The following is a 19216-nucleotide window of genomic DNA, read 5'->3' as shown; positions in this document are numbered from 1 at the left end:
CCTCTCCTGTCTAGGTCAGGTCATTTCATTATAAAATCTCAAAGGACATTCCCCTCATGACATTTGTCTGTTTGTGACTGTGTACTCACATCATGCTCATTCTTTTGAACATTCTTTGAATACTTTCTGGCACTACCTGGCATGTAGTAGACACCAAATATTTATCGAAAAAAATGAATACATTAATCTCGCATAATAATTTCAGACTCCTCTGGCACTGATGTTGTAATTAATAATTAATAGTTACTTCATCTTCACAGGTAGCACCCTATCAGGCAACTGGATAAAAAACACAAAACAATAATAAGCTCCAGTTTATAACTACTGTATTCTTATTCTAAATAGATTTTATACATGAATGACTACATAGTCCATTTCTGTTTCCTTTTGTACAGCACAATTTAAAGGCTGAAAGAAAATTGAAAACTATCATTATTATCTGAACTTCTAACCCAGACAACAAATTATATTGCCTCCTTCTTATTCAGAATTCCCTTCTCCAAATCAAGTTATCGAAAGATCCATGAGGAAGTAAATAATCCTAATTAGTCCATGCATTAGCTAACACGCTTCAGGAGAGGACCTCAAAATTTAAATAACTTGTTTTAGCTAACTTATATTCTTTTTTTAAAGATTTTATTTATTTACTTTTAGAGGGGAAGGGAGGGAGAAAGAGAGGGAACCATCAATATATGGTTGCCTCTTGTTCACCCCCTACTAGGGACCTGGCCTGCAACCCAGGCACATGCCTAGACTGGGAATCAAATCCACAACCCTTTGGTTCACAGCCTGGCACTCATTCCACTGAGCCACACCAGCCAGAGCACAACTTATATTTTTATCAAAGCACATGGCATTGGCAGATAGATAGATAAAAAATAGACACTGATGTTCAGCCATATCCATAATGCACTAAATTTTTATATGCTTCTTGTTGTGAAAAAGACTTTCTGCTTAAGATTCCCTGCATCCACAGCAAATATAAAGCACAATCAAAATACACACTCTAAAAGGAGGAGTATTGCCTAAAACTTTGATTTCAAATGTTATGTTGCATGTACAAGCAAACTAGGTCAGTGGATGCTTTAAACCCTTCAATAAACTGTTTCTACCTGTACAATAATCTAAACTCTAACACAACCTACCTGCCTCTGCAGTCTCATGTTGGGCATCTCTGTCTTTTGCTCTCTGTGTTCAAGTCATAGAAAACTTCTTTCCTTTCTTAAAAAATTTCATATTCTCTCACTTGGGGGCATTTCCAAACATGATGTTTAAAATACTCTCCCTAACCCACCAACCACTCCTTTTGTGTAGTTAATTCCTATTCATCTTGCAAGTCTGATCTTGACTGTCACATCTTCAGACATTTACCCTAACTATCCCCATCCTTAAATAGGTTTAGACACTTGTTTTGTAGTGTGAATAATATCATCCAAGAAATGCTGAGGAAATGACAGAGCAGGCAGTGGGAGCTGAGTTACAGAAAAGCTGGCATGGCCATGGTGGACTATACATTAGTGAAAGATACGAAGATTCAGGAAGGGAGCCAAGCACTAAGAAGAAGAGAAGGTATGGATTCAGTCAGTGAACCACACTAATAGTGCAACACTCAAGTGAAGACATACACACTCTGAAAAAATAGGACAGAGTAATCGCTCATGTCTTCCAAAATTATTTTCTACAATGTGACCTTTTTCTAACCATTTTTATGATAGTCCGTGGCAATGAGATTGTTAAAGATATAATAAAAAGAGAGCAAAAAATGTCTACGAGACATGTGCACAAAGTGCTCAAAGAGCAGCCCCGTTCCTATAAGCTTTTCCCTCCCTTCCCAGCCCTGCCACCCAGGATCCACTTTCAAGTTCACTTCCCTAATATTACAACTTGGCTGTGTCCAGGTTCCCAGAGCTACCATGGTCTGGGACCATATACTACTTCCTAAGGTCCCATTGTGTTTTTTCAATGTTCCCAAAAAAGTCCATCCTTAATTAAATCTCCCATTACTTGAGGCTGCTTGAGTCTCTTTTCTTCGCAACTAAAGCAAATTCCTAACCTAACACTTGCATGTAGTCTCTATACGCTTTCCTACATGGCTCAACTCCCAATCATCCCAATTGTTATCTACCCCCTGCTGCCCCATTTTATTTTATCTATAGAGTATATCACTATCTAAAAATTATACATACATTTTTTTAAGTTTTCTTGTATGTTTACTATCTGTTTTCTCCACCAAAACAAAACTCTGATCAAGAAGGTCTAAACATTTCTGTCAGTTTGATTACACTTGAGATAAGCTTTTTCCCGACTTTAGCTCCTCATTACCCTTTTCTTAGAGCATTTGCTTATAAAACTTCCAATTACAAATTCTTTCTCTGCTCCTTTGAGATATAAATCTTCTCCCAGACTCTCATCAATTTTACAACCCACGAAGTTCTTTCCCAAGGATTTGGGAGCCATCCCTTCGAAATGCAATCATGAAAAACACAGCACCCCTACTTTTGTTTCTGTAGGAGGGGAGGAGCCTAACTTTGACAAGCACCAATTAGTGAGCACAGATGGCCTAATCAGGAGCCAGCCTTTCTGCCTTTTTTCTCAGCAGAGTTGGGTTGAATCTCCCTCCCTTATTGCAATAGTCTTGAGTAAAGTCTCCCTTGCTCTTTTTAACAAGTGTCTCCTGCAATTTCTCTCTGACAGTTTCAGGAAGATGGGGGATGATTTTTGTGACTGTTCTTACTACTAGATCCCTAATACTCAGAATAAACAAGTAACTCAATAGATATTTGGTGAGTGAATAGATGGATGAAATCATGTAAGGCATTGTTTTGCATTTAAAGAATAACTTAGAGAAAGTGGAAGGTGAGGGTGGATAGGGCAGGGAAGAGTAATGGGGGGATGGGGACAATGCAATTGAACAGCAATAAAAAAGAGAGAGAAAAATAAGTCCTTCTTGGGCCATCCCTCTATATTTTTTAATGTATGACGACATTCAAAAGTCAATCTAAGTACACAGCTCATCCATCCTTATATTAAATGTCCATCTTTATATTAAATCTCTCAGCACTTGATATCCTTAAATTTCCTTTCTTAAATCTCCTTTGCAACTAAAAAGAAAATCCTAAACCAAGAGCTTCAGTTAGTCCTCACTACACACTTTCCTACATTTCTCAATCTTGATCATCCCAGTCATTACCTATTCTCTATTGTCTTATATTTTAAGATTTTATTTTTTTATTTTTACAAAGAGGGGATGGAGAGAGGGAGAGAAATCTGGATGTTGGGGCCTCTTGCATGCCCCCAACTTGGGAACTGGCCTGCAACTCAGGCATGTGCCGTGATAGGGAATTGAACCAGCAACCTTTCAATTTCTGGGATGACACCCAACCCACTCAGCTACACCAGTCAGGACTGTCCTGTATTACTTTTATTTTTAGAACATACTATCTGAAATTATATGTATACTTTTTGAAGTTTTAATGTGTTTAAAATACATGAAGAGCAGAAATGATCAGTACTAGTGATACAACTTTATCTTATACATTGACAGACTTCTGTACATGCAGATTTTATTTCTTAAACATGATTGCTTTCTTTGCCAATAAAGGTTACACTGTCTTTAAAAACATGTTATTATTAAACTTAATTATTAGATGTCAATATTGAACACAAGAAATACAACTTGAGCCCTGGCTGGCGTAGCTCAGTGTATTGAGCACAGGCCTGCGAACCAGAGGATCGCGGTTCGATTCCCAGTCAGGGCACATTCCTGGGTTGCAGGCCAGTTCCTTGCAGGCCAACTCCCAGCAGGGGACGCGCGAAAGACAACCATACATTGATGTCTCTCTCCCTCTCTCCTTCCCCTCTAAGGATAAATAAATAAATAAAAATTAAAAAAAAAAGAAATACAACTTGAGTTCTAAAACTCTAGCTGGATGATATTTGGGTAAAAAAAAATCTGTTAGTCTACATGTAATTATTACAAAACAATTGTCGTGCAAGTTCCTGTCATCTAGGCCTCTTTATTCACCATGGCCAAAACAACTATAATATCTGTAAATGCTCCAACAAAACCTTCTGAGTATGGCCATTTATAACTCAGTGTAATTCTGTGTGAATGTAACTGCAAAAGGCTGATTTTTACTGATTCAGTGATCTCAACACAAATAAATCACAGTGAAAACTAGCATCTTCTTGAAAAATGCACACCAGGCACTTAGTTGTAAAGTCCATACTGGTGTCTACAATGCTGACCAAGTAAACATTCAGACTCACAAGACTATTATAAATCGTACTTGTTCTCAGTGGACTCAGAAGGATACTGGGCAGTGATCACTGTCTATCAGTGGGGCAGCATCAGGCATCTCCTTCCACAGGATCTGACCTCATAGCAGTCTCTGCAGAAGTCCACAGAGCTGTGCTCCTGGTGCTCTTTCCTCCAGGGCACAACTCAGAAGTGAGAAACCGGGGCTCAGTTGGCAGATACTAAAACCATCTAGACTAAAAAGTCTTAAAACTGAAACTGGCCAACCCCACACTCAGCTTGCACACTCAGAACTAAAACCATACCTTACTGTCTATGGTAATATGGTTCTGGGCATTCCTCCACTGTCCTTAGCATGACTTGACTTTTCTAGGACTCCATCTCATGCCCAGGAAAATGGCTTGATTTTTCATTATAGGAACTTCCCAGAGACCCACTGACTCTTCAGTGTAAAATATCAACAGATAATTTATGTCTAAAGAGGTCAGTTCAAAATTCCAGCAAGTTATTTTGTGGATATCAATAAACTAAAGTTTATATGGAGAGGCAAAAATTGTACAGAATAGCCAACACAATACTGAAGGAGCGGGAAAAAATCAGAGGACAGACAGTACCCAACTTCAACACTTCCTGTAAAGGGACAGTAATAGAGACAGTAAGGTATTGGCGAAAGAATGGACAAATAGATCAGTGGAGCAGAATAGAGAGGCCAAAAATAGACCCACATAAATATAGTTACTCGGCTTTGACAGAGGAATAAATGTAAGACAATGAAGCAAAGATGGTCTTTCCAACAAATGGTGCTGGAAAATTAAACACTGCAATGCAAAAAAGATGAATATAGTCATAGATCTTACACACTTCATGAAAAAAGTCAATATGAATCATAAACCTAAATTTAAAACAAAAAACTATAAAACTTTTAGAAGATGGTATGGGGAAAATTCTAGGTGACCTCAAGTATGCTGACTACTTTCCAGATATAACACCAAAGGCACAGTTCATGAAAGAAATAATTAATAAACCCTACTTTGTGAAAGACACTGTCAAGAAAATGAAAATACAGGCCAAAACTGAGAGAAAATATTTTCAAAATATACATCTGATAAAAGACTATAATACAAAATATACAAAGAACTCTTAAAACTCAACAATAAGAAAATTAGCAACCCAACTAAAAATAAGCAAAATATCTAAATAGACATATGACCAAAGGACATATTCAGATGGCAAATACCATATGAAAAGATATCTAACTTAATATATTACTAGGGAATTACAAATTAAAACAACAGTCAGATATCACGGCACATCTACTACAATGGACAAAATCCAAAACACTGACACCACCAGATGCTGGAACACTAATTCACTGCTGGTGGAGTGCAAAATGGTATGGCCACTACAGCCACTTTGAAAGATACTTGGGCGGTTTCTCACAAAACTGGATATATTCTTACCATACGATCCAGCAATTGTGCTTCATGATATTTACACAAATGAACAGATAACTATGCCCACACAAAAACCTGCCCACAAATGTCTTATAGCAGCTTATTGATAGCTACCAAAACTTTAAAGCAATTAAGATGTCCTTCAGCAGGTAATGAATAAACAAACTGTGGTACATCCAGACAATGAAATATTATTCAGTTCTTTAAAAAATGAGCTAATAGCCTTGAAAAGATGTGGAGGAAACTTAAATGTATATTGCTAAGTGAAGGTGCCAATCTGAAAAGGCTACAGACTATATAATTTCAACTATATGACATTTGGAAAAGGCAAAACTATGGAGACAGTAAAAAGATCTGGTGGTTCTAGGAGTTCGGGGAACAAAGAATATATAGGCAGAACACATGATTTTTAGGACAATGAAACTACTCTGTATGATTCTACAGTGATGGATACATATCATTTTATATTTGTCAAAACCCATAGAATGTACAATACCAAGACTGAACCCAAAGGTACACTATGGACTTTGGGTGATAATGATGTGTCAGTGTAGGTTTGCTTGTAATAAGTGTATCACTCTGGTGGAGAATGTTGATAAGGTGGGAGGTACCCATGTGTGGGGGCAATCTCTCCATGGGAAGTCTCTGTACCTTACTCTCAATTTTGCAGTGAACCTGAAAGTTCCCTTAAAGCTTAAATAAATAAATAAATAAATAAAGCTTATTATCAGTTGGGCAAACACACTGATAAGAAAAATCAATCAATTCCAAGGTGGACTAGGCAGTTTTTCTATGAATTTAATAAGATTAAACCTAGGAAAACTATAAAAAGAAAGGGAAATATTACATAATCCCTACTTTTACCACTCCAACATTATTTTCAATTCTCTCTTGGCTTTAACAAAAAATAAGTGGCAATCAAATTGTAGTAAACAGCAATTTCTAAAATGCTATTTTGGCAGAGGGTCTGAGAGTCAACAAAGATTCTAGGTTGACAGAATCACTAAAATCTATGAGCATAATTCACTTCTTTGATTTCCAATTCTTGTTTTGATGACTAAGTAAGAAATAAAAATGCACAATGTAAACATACATGCTAAAATGAAGTAATGCAGGTGGATACCTGACCAGCATAATTCATAAAAAGTTTTAGAAAACTATTTCCCCAAATCTTTTCTGAAAATAAACAATGTCTTATATGTTTCCACTCTGCAGTCACTGACCTATTCATCTTGCCTCCTGAAACAAGGCCCAAGTTATCTTTTTCCCAGTTTCAATCTGCACTGACCTGATTTGTCATGTCTGCCATTTACAGACACCACGCATTGTCCTCTGAATTCCCTGTATTATGTTTTCTAAATCCATTTACACTACCAAACAGTGTGTTATCTGCACCTTCCCCATCTTTCTCAGATGTTCTGTAATTCAGCTCTCCCCAGTCTCCCAGAAATCTAGCTTCTGGACATCCCAGAGCTGTATTCAAATGCACACTGCAAAGGAGCTTGCTCTTATTGGTTGAATTCACAGTGACAACGTTTATACTGTTTTGGTTTCTAGGAAATCTGCATTACTTCTTTTTAAACAGAATGCTTTTCTTTAACGGACTCTGTCTTCCTTGCCGCATAGTTCTCTTTAAAGAAGAATCACATATCCAGTTCATGAATTCCTAGTAAGTCAAATTGCCTTCAGAGAGCACAGCAACTGAGACAATCTTAAAAATAAAGAGTGTTATTAAGTCCTCTAAGTCTTTTTGGACCTGCATCATGTTAAAGGATCAAACTGTGATTTTCAGACTCACACTCTCCTATTCCCCAGCCACCACTAGCTCACTTCCTCCTTTTTAGGTTCTAGTTTGTTTTATGTTATTGTACAATTTCCTAAAACCTTCCCAATACTTCATTGCTTTCAGTCGGTGAATTACCAATATGCACTAAGTAAAGAAAGGATTACCAAGGAGATGGACCACATTTTGCACCATCCCCTGGCTTAAAATCAGCTGAGGAGAGAAATGAAGTAATAATAATATCCCCTCAAACAGGTAGAATTCTACAAGCAAAATTCATTCATGTCTCTTTTTCTCCTTTATTCTTCATACTACCTTGTCATGTAAGTTAAGCATTCCTTCCCTTTTTTACACATATGATTGAGAGCCAGAGTAACCATCCAAAGGCTCACAACAAATGTGTCCCTAGAGAAGGCATAAAACCCAGATCACCCAATACCTGGTATACTGCTCATGAACACACTCAAAGCAACAGAAGAAAAATAATTTAAATATGTTAATGTGCACACATGTAAATATAAAATATGATGATGATATTTATAAGAGTTGCTTAGGAATAATGTAGGAAGGCTTCCTGTAGGAAATATGTTCCAGACCAAGAACACTGTTGGTGGGAATGCAGACTGCTGTAGCCACTGTGGAAAACAGTATGGAATTTCCTCAAAAAACTAATAATGGAACTGCCTTTTGACCCAGCAATTCCACTGCTGGGATTACACCCTAAGAATCCTGAAACACCAATTCAAAAGAATCTATGCACCCCAATGTTCATAGCAGCATTATTTACAATGGCCAAGTGCTGGAAACAACCTAAGTGGCCATCAGTAAATGAGTGGATCAAAAAACTGTGGTGCATTTATACAATGGAATACTATGCAGCAGAAAGAAAGAAGGAACTCCTACCTTTATGACAGCATGGATGGAACTGGAGAGCATTACTCTAAGTGAAATAAGCCAGGCAGTGAAAGACAAATACCATATGATCTCACCTATAAATGAAACCTAATCAACAAATCAGCAAGCAAGCAAAATAGAACCAGAAACATTGAATTAAAGAACAAGCTGACAGTAACCAGATGGGAGCAAGGAGAGAGATAAAGAGGGAACATAAGCAAAGGTCCATCAAGGAACTTGTATAAAGGACACATGGACAAAGCCAAAGAGGGTAGGTTTGAGGGTGGGAGGTGGAGATGGGTGGGGCAGGGGGCATGGTGGAGTGAAAATGGAGATGACAGTATTTGAGCAACAATCTAAAAAAATGCAAAATAATAAATAAATAAATGAATTCACCACAGAGGTGACTGTAAAAAAAAGAAAGAAAAATTATGTTCCAGAAAGTTGGATATTCTATAATAGATAATAGAGAAGCAATATACAGGAACTAAACTGAAAAGGCCAAAAGACATAAAATAGTCTCAGCAAAGAAACTGATAAACATGCAGATAACTCTAAATAAATACTGAAATTAAATAAGACAATAATATAATAATTAAAAGAGAAAGTTTAAAACAATGTTGAACCAAAATACAAGACAATAACTTGAAAGATGAGAAAGTAAACAGAGGCCCTTAAATTTTTAAGAGAAAAGACAATAATAAGTCAAATATTGATGCTAAAACACTGATATGCATGTTAAGAGTAATCAATTAGAAAAACTTCCATACCAGTGGGGAGATTCAGGAGATTAAAGAAAACCTCAATCAATCCAAAAGATAGAAGAAAAGAAGAAAACTAAAGTCAAACACAGAGAAAAGCAAGGGAAAAAACATTTTAAAATGGAAAATAAGATACTCTATAAGTAAGTCAAAGTATAATTAATCTCAATAAATATACATAGATAAAACTTACTAGTTAGAAATGTTCAAACTACATAGGCTATTTATAATAAATACAGTTACAGTATAATAATCAAGAATAATAAAAAGTTAAAGAAGAGAAATACATACTTGTGTACCAAACTGAATTTAGCTTTAGTAATATCAAGCCACTAGAACTTAAAAGGGAAAAAAAAGATTATTAGGTACAAAAAAAGTTAGGAAGTAATATTGAGGATACTTTCCAGAAAGCATAGCAAAAAAAAATAAAATATTTGCAAATAGGAAAGGGGTAAACCCCCAAGGAAGTTAGAGGACATGTCCAGTAAGCATAATATCCAAATAAAAGAAGGATGAGTAAGAGAAAAAAAAACAGAGAAAAGGGCTGGGGGGTGAAGGTGAAGAACATCAGGGGAAAAACCAATACACGATCTTCACAGATTGAAAAAGCAACACTGTCATTGCCCAGCAAAACAAATAAAAACAGGCCCAGACTAAGGCATATCATTAGTAAGTTTCAGAACTATGGGACAGAGAAGATACCCCAAATTTTCTGAAAGAGAAAACAGGTCACATGAAAAGGATGAAAAATCGCAATGCTTCAAGCTGCTTAACAGAATTATTGGGACGAAGACTGCAGAGGCATTATGACTTTCAAAATCCTGAGGAGAAATTATCTCTAGCCTAGAATACTGTAGCTAGTCAAACTGTCAATCAAGTGGGTGGGTAGAAAGAAGATATAAAGACAATGATGTTAATAGAATATTGTTTTCATTAATGTAATGAGAGATTTAGACAATTGAACTCATAAGTACATAAAACTAAGCAAATGATAAAACCAGACAGCTATCAACTCTCATAAAAATGGAAAGCACAGAAATGGAGAAGTAATCATAGCATTATAGCTGACATTCAGCTATAAATACCACTAGTTATAGTGTTATAAATACCAGTATTTATTGAATCAAATGGATAAACGTATTGTGAGAATGTGGTGATGAACACAGTACATGCATATATAGTGACGGCAGGTGAGTAAGGAGGGCTTAAAACCTCAAACTCCATAGTGAGAAGTAAAGACAAGGCCTACAACTGAAAAAACAAAAAGGTAGATAGATAATCTTATTGTTTGATGACATGGAAGCAGATAATAAAAGAATCCTCCAAACAATTTGAAGTAGCTGCCTGTAGGTGGTAAAAGACAAATACCATATGATCTCACCTATAAGTAAAACCTAATCAACAAAACAAGCTAGGGAGCAAAACAGAACCAGAAACATGGAAATACAGAACAAACTGACAGTAACCAGAGGGGAAACAGGAGGGAATAATGGGGGGGGGGCGGGGCGGGAAGAGGGGAAGGTTTTCAGAAACATGTATAAAGGACAGACACATGGACAAAACCAAAGGTGCGCAGGATCAGGGGTGGGAAGTGGGGATGGCTGGGGTGGGGAGGAATGGTGGGGGGTAAATGGAGACAACTGTACTCAAACAATTAAAAATGTGGGGAGAAAAAGAAGTGGCTGCCTTTAGTTTCTAACCTTTTTTAAAACTTTTTTATTATCGTTGTTCAATTACCATTGTCCCCTCCCCCCCCACTACTCTCCCCTGCCCTACCCACTCCCCACCTCCCCCTTTCAACCCTCAACATCCTCCCCCAGTGCTGTCTTTGTCCATGGGCCCTTCACACATGTTCTATGACCCTGTTCTTTCCCCCATTATCCCACCTCCCCACACCCTTCTGGTCACTCTCAGTTTGTTCTTTATGTCCACGTCTCCAGTTATATTCCAGTCACTTGTTTGTTTTGTTGATTAGGCTCAACTTATAGCAGAGATCTTATGACATTTGTCTTTTACCACCTGGCTTATGTCATTTAGCATAATACCCTCCAATTCCATCCATGCTATTGAGAAGGGTGAGAGTTCCTTCTTTCTTTCTGCTGCATAGAATTCCATTGTGTAAATGTACCAGTTTTTTAATCCACTCATTTACTGATGGGCACTTAGGCTGTTTCCAGCACTTGGCTATGGTAAATAATGCTGCCAGGAACACTGGGGTGCATAAGTTCTTTTGAATTGGTGACTAATCTTTTATAAAACTAGATATTACCCATTATTTTTCTTTATTAACCTTTTTTATTGATTTAATCTTCGTTGTATTTTTCCATTACCATTTAGTCCTCTTATACCCACCTTTCACCAGCAATTACCACAATGTTGTCCATGTCCATGAGTCCTTTTTCCTTTTTTCTCAATCCCTCCACCCTCTCAACTCCCCTCTGCCAGCTGTCATCCTGCTCTCCATCTATGAGTCTGTCCCCATGTTCCTTGTAAGTTCAGCTTATTCATTAGATTCCACATGAGTGAAACCATATGATATTTATCTTCCTCTGACTGGCTTATTTCCCTTAGCATAATGTTCTCCAGGTCCATCTATACTGCTGCAAAAAGTAAGATTTTCTTCTTTTTTATAGCCAAGTGGTATTCCATTGGTATTCAGTATGTAAATGTCCCATACTTATTTTATCCATTTATCCACTGATGGACACAGCCTGCTTTTATATCTTGGCAAAACCAGAACAAATATTTCAAAAACTTATATGGAACCACAAAAGGTCCCACATAGCAACAGCAACCGTGAGAAAGAACAAAGTTGAGGAAATCACGCTATCTAATATCAAACTATACTATAAGGCCACAGTAATCAAAACAGCATGGTACTCACATAAAAACAGACACATAGTTCAATGGAACAGTATAGAGAGCCCAGAAATAAACCACAATTTTATAGTCAATTAATATTTGACAGAAGAAGCAAGTATATACAATGGACTAAAGAAAGTTTCTTCAATAAATGGTGTTGGGAAAATTGGACAGATACATGCAGTAAAATGAAACTAGACCACCTTCTTCCACCAAACACAAGAATAAATTAAAAATGGATCAAAGACCTAAATGTTAGACCCAAAGCCCATTATTTTTCATAGACTTTCTACCAGTTTATACTCCCTTGAGCCATGTATAAGAGTGCCCACACTATCACTTTATCAGTTCAGGTCCCCTAAGACTGATGCCAAGTCAGGGTTAGATATACACAAATTTTACTGAGATAAGTGCCTGAGAAGAACAAAGGGAGGCAGGAGGAGCCTTGAGACCACAATGCTGTTCTGGTATCTGTAAGGAGGGAAAGAAGGATTGGGTAGGAAGAGCCTCAGACCACAGTACACGTATATGGGGAGTCCAGGGTAAAAGTTGTTCAATGGGGCAGTTATTCGTTGATCAGGAGTAGGTAAATTATAATATCACCACCATATTTAGTCACTGGTGACACCCATGGCCTTGGGGAAATATGGCTTCAGTGTGTAAACCACAGCAGATCAGAAAACAGCCACTTTGGGTCAACTGTGTTCAGTGGTATGCTGGTGAATGATTAACAACTGGGTCTGTGGCAAGTTCAAAAAAAGTCTTTGTTTATACCATGTGCATCTCTCTGGGTGTAAATCTCCACTATGGGCAGTTTCAAGCCACCCCTGTGACAGTATGATGACTCACTGAATGCTGAGTTTAAAAGAGCGGTAACTAGGAAGACACTAACTGTGCTCCCTGCGGCAGGCTTTCCTGAAAGGAACCTCCTCAGCCACCGTACTCACCAACCTAGTGTTAATGCAGAGTTGGTCTTTGCACTGTGATGCCCAAAACAGCATTTCACTGCAGTTTGTAGTTTTTCTTTGTATTTTCCTTAATATGAATGTGCCTGAGGATATTTTGATATATTTATATACTATAACAAATGCATTTATCATGAAATATACTTAATGTATTTTCTTTCCTATAAATTGAGTTTTTTACTGAAATCTTTATGCCTATGTCCTAAATAACAAAAAATCTTAATGTGTTTACTTTAATGTATTAATCCATTTAGTACAATTATAGAAAATACTGCTTATTTTCTCCTTATCACATAATTAGCATTTTCAAAATTAACTCCTCTCAACCATTTCCAGAGGGTAAAGAGGAAAGAAATAAATGTACCTTTAACAGCTTGATGTAGGTAAAATCTCTAACTAGAAAACAAATTACTATGATTCCTTTTTTCCCATCATTGTAAAGTAACAATTACATGTACAGCATCAAATATAATGTCTACCTGCAATTTTCAGGCAAATAGGTTCTTTTAAATATACTTAAAGTTGACTGAATGTAGAAAATTTATGAGGAAAAAAGTCACTAAAGAAAAGTCCAGACCTACTTCCCAACACACATAAAATAACAGTAACAGCAACAACAATGCAGTGGAGAATTTTCCACCTCAACAGTCTACAAGGACAGAGGAGAACCTTTAGAAAAAATAAGTTTGTAGCATTATCATTATGAACACATTTAAACAATATATTCTATATTGCCTCACTTACATAGTGCTAGCTGAGATTACTGGCTGCATCCTATCAGCTTGGTATAGCAGGTTGAAATGATCCACTACTAAATCAGAGCCTAAGAAGCTCTGGATCAAGTTGTCTTTTAAGATATCATGCATCTTTGAAGTATTCTTATTGTGCAGGTAACACTGAATTAGCAGAACCTTCAATTAGACCAGACCTCAGGAGACACCTAATACAGTCACTAACTACAAACTTACTTAAAATTTAAAGCAAAAGCTATAAAGAAGAAACCAAAAAGGCAAAAATTCAGGAATTGCTTTACCATAAAAGTTTTCTTATCTTTATATTAATACAATCATTGTTACCATATATGTCTATTATATATGGTAGCAAAATTTTATGGATGCATGCAGTTTTAAAACTCTACAGTTTTCCATAGAAATACCTCTATTTAATTGTATTTCAGTCAATTATCTAGTTTATGAATTGTTTGACTCCAGTGTTGCTGTTTTCCTTCTGTTCCACCTCTTCCAAACACAGCCTCCAATTCTTCCAACCACAACCACAGACGTTCGCCTAGTAATTAGCATTTTTAACCAGAAATCAAGTGGGAAAAGCAGATAAAAATTGACTGGTGACTAAAAAAATGGATTATCTACAAATTACCTTTATCTTAATTTTCTCAAAACATGATACACAGTGCTCTAACAAAAAAAGAAGAAACTCACCTCATCCACATTTTCAAAGGCATTGATGATGTCATAAGGTAAACAAGACAACAGATCTATCACAAACCAAGTTTTCAGATAGTTCATCCTTATCAGCTTGGGGTCCGAAATGACCTCTCCACCAGGTCCCACAAAAGTCGTGTGAAAATTTAGAACAATGTCAACCAGAAAAATAACATCCACCACACTGTCCAGCACCAACCAAGCTATGTTGTTCTGCTTCGTTTTGAAGGAAACGTTATAAGGAACCATAATGGCGGTGTAGAAAGTAAGAATTAAAATCACCCAATCCCAAGTAGTTTTAAAAGCACAATAGTGTAAAATAATGTGTGGTGGCGTCTTTGGTGCTTCTTGCTTATACTGAGGAAGGATATCTGATCCCAGCTGAAGAACCTAAAAGAGAGAAAATGAATATAAATGAAATGGACAACTCTGCACAGTTACTAATGAATTTAAACTTATTGGCAGTCAAGCCAGAGTTCAGTATCTCTTAAATCTGGCTACAAACTAGAATCATCTGAAGAAGTTTTTAAAAACCCATTATACTCATACCTAGACCCCACCCCTAGAATACAATTAAATTAATTTTGTGTGTGTTCTCAGAGAACCTATATTTTCAAAAGTTCTCCAGGTGACTATAATGTGGAGTCTGAGGTAAAGCCACTATCTTCTATTTCTGTAACATTTCTTTAAGAACCCTATTCTTCAGACAGTAACTTTCATGTGCAAAGTGATCCCAAAATGCTACAAGAAGAGAAGAAGGAGGAGGAAGAGGAGAAGGAAAACAACAACAACAATAAAAAAGCAGGGGGCACATGCTTAATCTTTGATCCTTCTCATGGACATAGAACCATTTTATACTTAGCTTCCTTACTGAGGCTTTTTAAAAATAAACCGGTGAGTAACAACTCTTCACTTTCATTTTTATTGTCATAAGCAATAACTTGGAGGAGGGAATGAAATAATGTCTCTGATGTACTTTTGTACTAATACAAACATTCTTTCTCTAAATATCTGAGAGTATTGACGCATATGGAATCAGGACCATGGACAGTGGTGTGTTTCTCTCTATCCAGTATTGAAAGTGGGAGGCTGAAGCCAGTAAGTGGGATGTCAGTGCAGATGGAAAAATTAGTAAATTGCCTACACAGAGACCAGGATCTTTGAAAGTTGGGATCAGCTCCAAATTTAAGGGTCCCAGTGGAGTTGAGATAAGATTTATATGTGTTGGAAAAAGTAAAAGAGGCTGAATTGAATAGTAAATCCAAATACCCAGGTTGAGCAAATTATATGACCCTGAGAACAATTGGAAAGATGATATCCTTGTACTAACTTGGTGCTTGTTCTGGGTCAGTCTTTGGAGATCTAAGACCACACACTGACTAAATGTACTGAAACCCCTGTTATTTCTGCATGTTCTCTGAAATCTAGCCTAAGACATGACAGAAAGTTTTGTATGTGAATAATGTTTGTGAATCAGGGTTGACTGATAAAGAAACTACTCGTAATCAAAAAGGCAAAGCCAAAAAGTCATAGGAGAAGAAACAGGAATAAAAGTTCTTCAACAACAAAAGTAAAAATGATGAGCTGTCAAAGGAAAAGAAACTTTCCACTTGATATAGAGGGGAAAAAACAATGATGAGTGATTCAGCTCTTAAGGTAGAACATTTTCCGCTTTATGATCCCTTTCCTCTTGTGCCTGTCCAATTGTGTTAACAAAGAAAAAGAAAGCTCTGAATAGGATGGAGTTAAGACCCACAAAAAACTATGACTCTAAAAGTCAGAGTCATAGAAACCAGCTCCCATACTTCAGCTTGATGTATAGAAACAGACAACTCTAGACAGACAAGAAAGTTGCTTCAAAATCAGGTAGTACTTAATAACAAGCATTATTGAAAGAGGAAGTTGATCTAACTGTCTACTTTAAATCTTGTGCCAACTGTATATCATCTTTTTAAAGAATGGTGATTATTATTATGTTAATATTTAGTTATGTTAACTTCTTATTTGGGCTTTCAAAAACATATCTGCTCATCAAAGTACTACTCTCTCCCCAAGCTAACAAGTCAATTTAGAGCAGAAAGCCATATAAGTTCCTCTGTTAGGTATAGTCGGAGAAAAAAGTGTAGAATCCTTCAAATTCAAGGAACATAATTCCTCTCCCCAAACCCAATTAGTATCTTCAGCTAGTTAAAAAAGTTATGCTAGAGAGCTTCAACTCACCTTTCTCCATCAGAGCAAACCCATGCATTTAATTTCATTTTTCCCTCAGTTGTCTCATAGTATTTTGTGAATGCCCACTAATTGCTCAGCATAGCTTTGGAACCTTGATTAGCTTCTTGGCATCTTTCATATCAGTAAGACAAATGATAATTACAGAAGACACATGAACAACAAGGCTTCAGGCTGCCTCAGAGCCTGTCCTCATTCCTTTGTCTCTCTGGTTTCAATACACCATCTGCATAACACCGTCTAGTCCTTGGCTTTAATAGCCACATGTGTGAAGATGCCACCAACGTGTGCAACCCAAACCCAGATATCCTTCTGGGGCTCGACCCATAAATTTCCACTCCAATTTCCTGTCATGCATTTCAAACTTGACATGTCCAAAACTTCCCTGGCTGGTGTGGCTCAGTGGATTGAGTGCCAGCCTGTGAACCAAAGGGTCACTGGTTCAATTCCCAGTCCAGGAACATGCCTAGGTTTTTGAGCCAGGTCCCCAGCTGGGGGTGCACAAGAGGCAACCACACATTAATGTTCCTCTCCCACTCCTTCTCCCTCTCTTCCCCTCTCTCTAAAAATAAATAAGTTTTTAAAAAATATGTCCAAAACTGAATTCATTATCATTGTCTCCAAACCTTCTCTTCCTCCCCTTATATTTGCCATTTTGTTAAGCAATAGCATGCACTATCTACCTAGTTGTCCACACTAGAAACACAGAGTTGTCCTTTTTCACATCCAATTCTAATCTATCAACAAACATGTTGACTCTGATGTTGCTGGGTCTGCAATCTGCCCACTTCTACTTCTGGTTCCCCTGATTAAAGCCATGCTCATCCTAGCTGAATGCTTACTAGAAACTCTTAACTGCTTTCCCTACCTACCTATTCAACACAGAGCCACTAGGTCAAGAAGGGGTTCTTAACCATTTTTGTGCCACGAATCCCTTTTTATAATCTGGCAAAATATAGGGATCTCTTCTTAGAATAAGGTTTTTAAATCAGTACAATAAAAACATGGGATTACAAAGGAAACCATTGGAACTAATATTCTTTTAAGAGGTTTTTCTGAAGCACAAATGTGATTATGTCACTTCCCTGGCTCACTTCCACCAACTGCCAATATTTCGCTACCACTACTTTGACTTTTCCTTTCCCTCCTGACTTCACCCACACTGGATATTCAAAGTCATCATGCTATCTCATCTCTTAGCTTTTGCATATGGTGGCCTCCCTGGTATAAATAACCTTCTTTACCTGCCTCTTACATTTTTCCTTCAAGATTCACTCAACCCTGAGGCAGATAGCCCCGCCCATTATCACCTAATGCAGGTAACCCCACCCCCAAGTCTGGGTAAATGCTCCTGCGTGTGCTCCCACTGCATCCTGTCATAATATTTATCACATACTAGATTCCTCAGCTAGATCTTTAGCTCCTTGGTGATACAGCCCATTGTTTGTTTTGTATCTACTTTCTTTGTAGAGTGTCAAGTACAGAGCAAGCCCTCAATACATGTGTGCCACATACATAAATGGACGAACGCATGAACTCCTATCTTATTTGCTCTAAGGACACCTCACACTCTGCAGAGATCACCTGGAATGTCATGAACTACTTTCCAATTTCAAAAGCAGGAAGGAATAAAAAGAAGTATCTGGAATTTCTATAAATCCTCAAGGGGAAAATAAATGATCACTTAAGCATTTGTAAAATAATATACAAAAATATCCGTACAGAATCATTGGCTGGGGCAGGGTGGGGGAGGGGTGGCAATGTACCACCACCACACTACGGACAGCAAAGTTAGTCTCATACTCACTTCAGCTAATCTTGAATGTTTGTGGACCACCTCTGTTTTATTCATTGGCGTGAGCTGCTGCAAAACACTTCGGCTATTTGTCAAAGCCCGTGTCAATCGGGCAAATTTTGTCCAACCTTAAAAATAAGAGAAGAAAGTCTCAGTTTTTCATGCATAATCAACATTCCTGATAATATTCAAATGATCTCAGAAACAGCATAACATCCAGGACTAAAGACAAATATCAAAAGTATTTTACTTCTATATAGATATCATATATATCAAGTGTGGCTATAAAGTAATAAGCAATTTTTATGTGTGACCTTTGGGCTTTACTCATATCTATTATATAGTCCAAGTAGCCAAAGTGGCTAGCTGTCCAAAAAATGCTGTGCTCCCCCTTGCACCATATAGGACTGGTTTTGCTTTTTGAGTAAAAATGATAAGGATGTCTTCAGATGACAGTATGCTGACAGATGACAGTATGTCTTCAGATGTCAACTGTATGTTGACAAAACATATGTTAAAACATTTCCTTGTGATCACTTCTCTTTCTTACATCAACTGAATACAATTGCATTGAATATTTTTAGAAGCTTCCAAGTCAATTTTATACTTACTGAAGTTTCATATTTCTAAAACAGGTGATGTTGCACCCCTTAGTACATCTGAGTATTGGATTAAAAGACAATTCTATTTCCTTTTTTTAAATGTATTTTATTGATTATGCTATTACAGTTGTCCCATTCCCCACCCCCCACCTTTTATTCCCCTCTGCCCTG

General features: G+C 37.1%; 1 protein-coding gene across 1 annotated transcript in view; it reads right to left on the bottom strand.

The window, feature by feature from the left end:
• Positions 1 to 19216, bottom strand: part of KCNH5 (potassium voltage-gated channel subfamily H member 5) — a 266667-nt gene that overhangs the window by 204703 nt on the left and 42748 nt on the right. Inside the window, exons 5-6 of the mRNA XM_037031623.1 lie at positions 18456 to 18571; positions 14417 to 14809 (exon numbers count right to left, since the gene is read on the bottom strand). Of these exons, the coding sequence (XP_036887518.1) occupies positions 14417 to 14809; positions 18456 to 18571 (509 nt within the window). The remainder of the gene's footprint in view (positions 1 to 14416; positions 14810 to 18455; positions 18572 to 19216) is intronic.

This window comes from Sturnira hondurensis, unplaced genomic scaffold (genome assembly GCF_014824575.4).
Source record: "Sturnira hondurensis isolate 20B ecotype Veracruz unplaced genomic scaffold, ASM1482457v3 Scaffold0021143, whole genome shotgun sequence".
Taxonomy (NCBI): domain Eukaryota; kingdom Metazoa; phylum Chordata; class Mammalia; order Chiroptera; family Phyllostomidae; genus Sturnira; species Sturnira hondurensis.
Note: the sequence above shows the minus strand (reverse complement) of the source record. Positions and strands in the feature narration are given on the sequence as shown.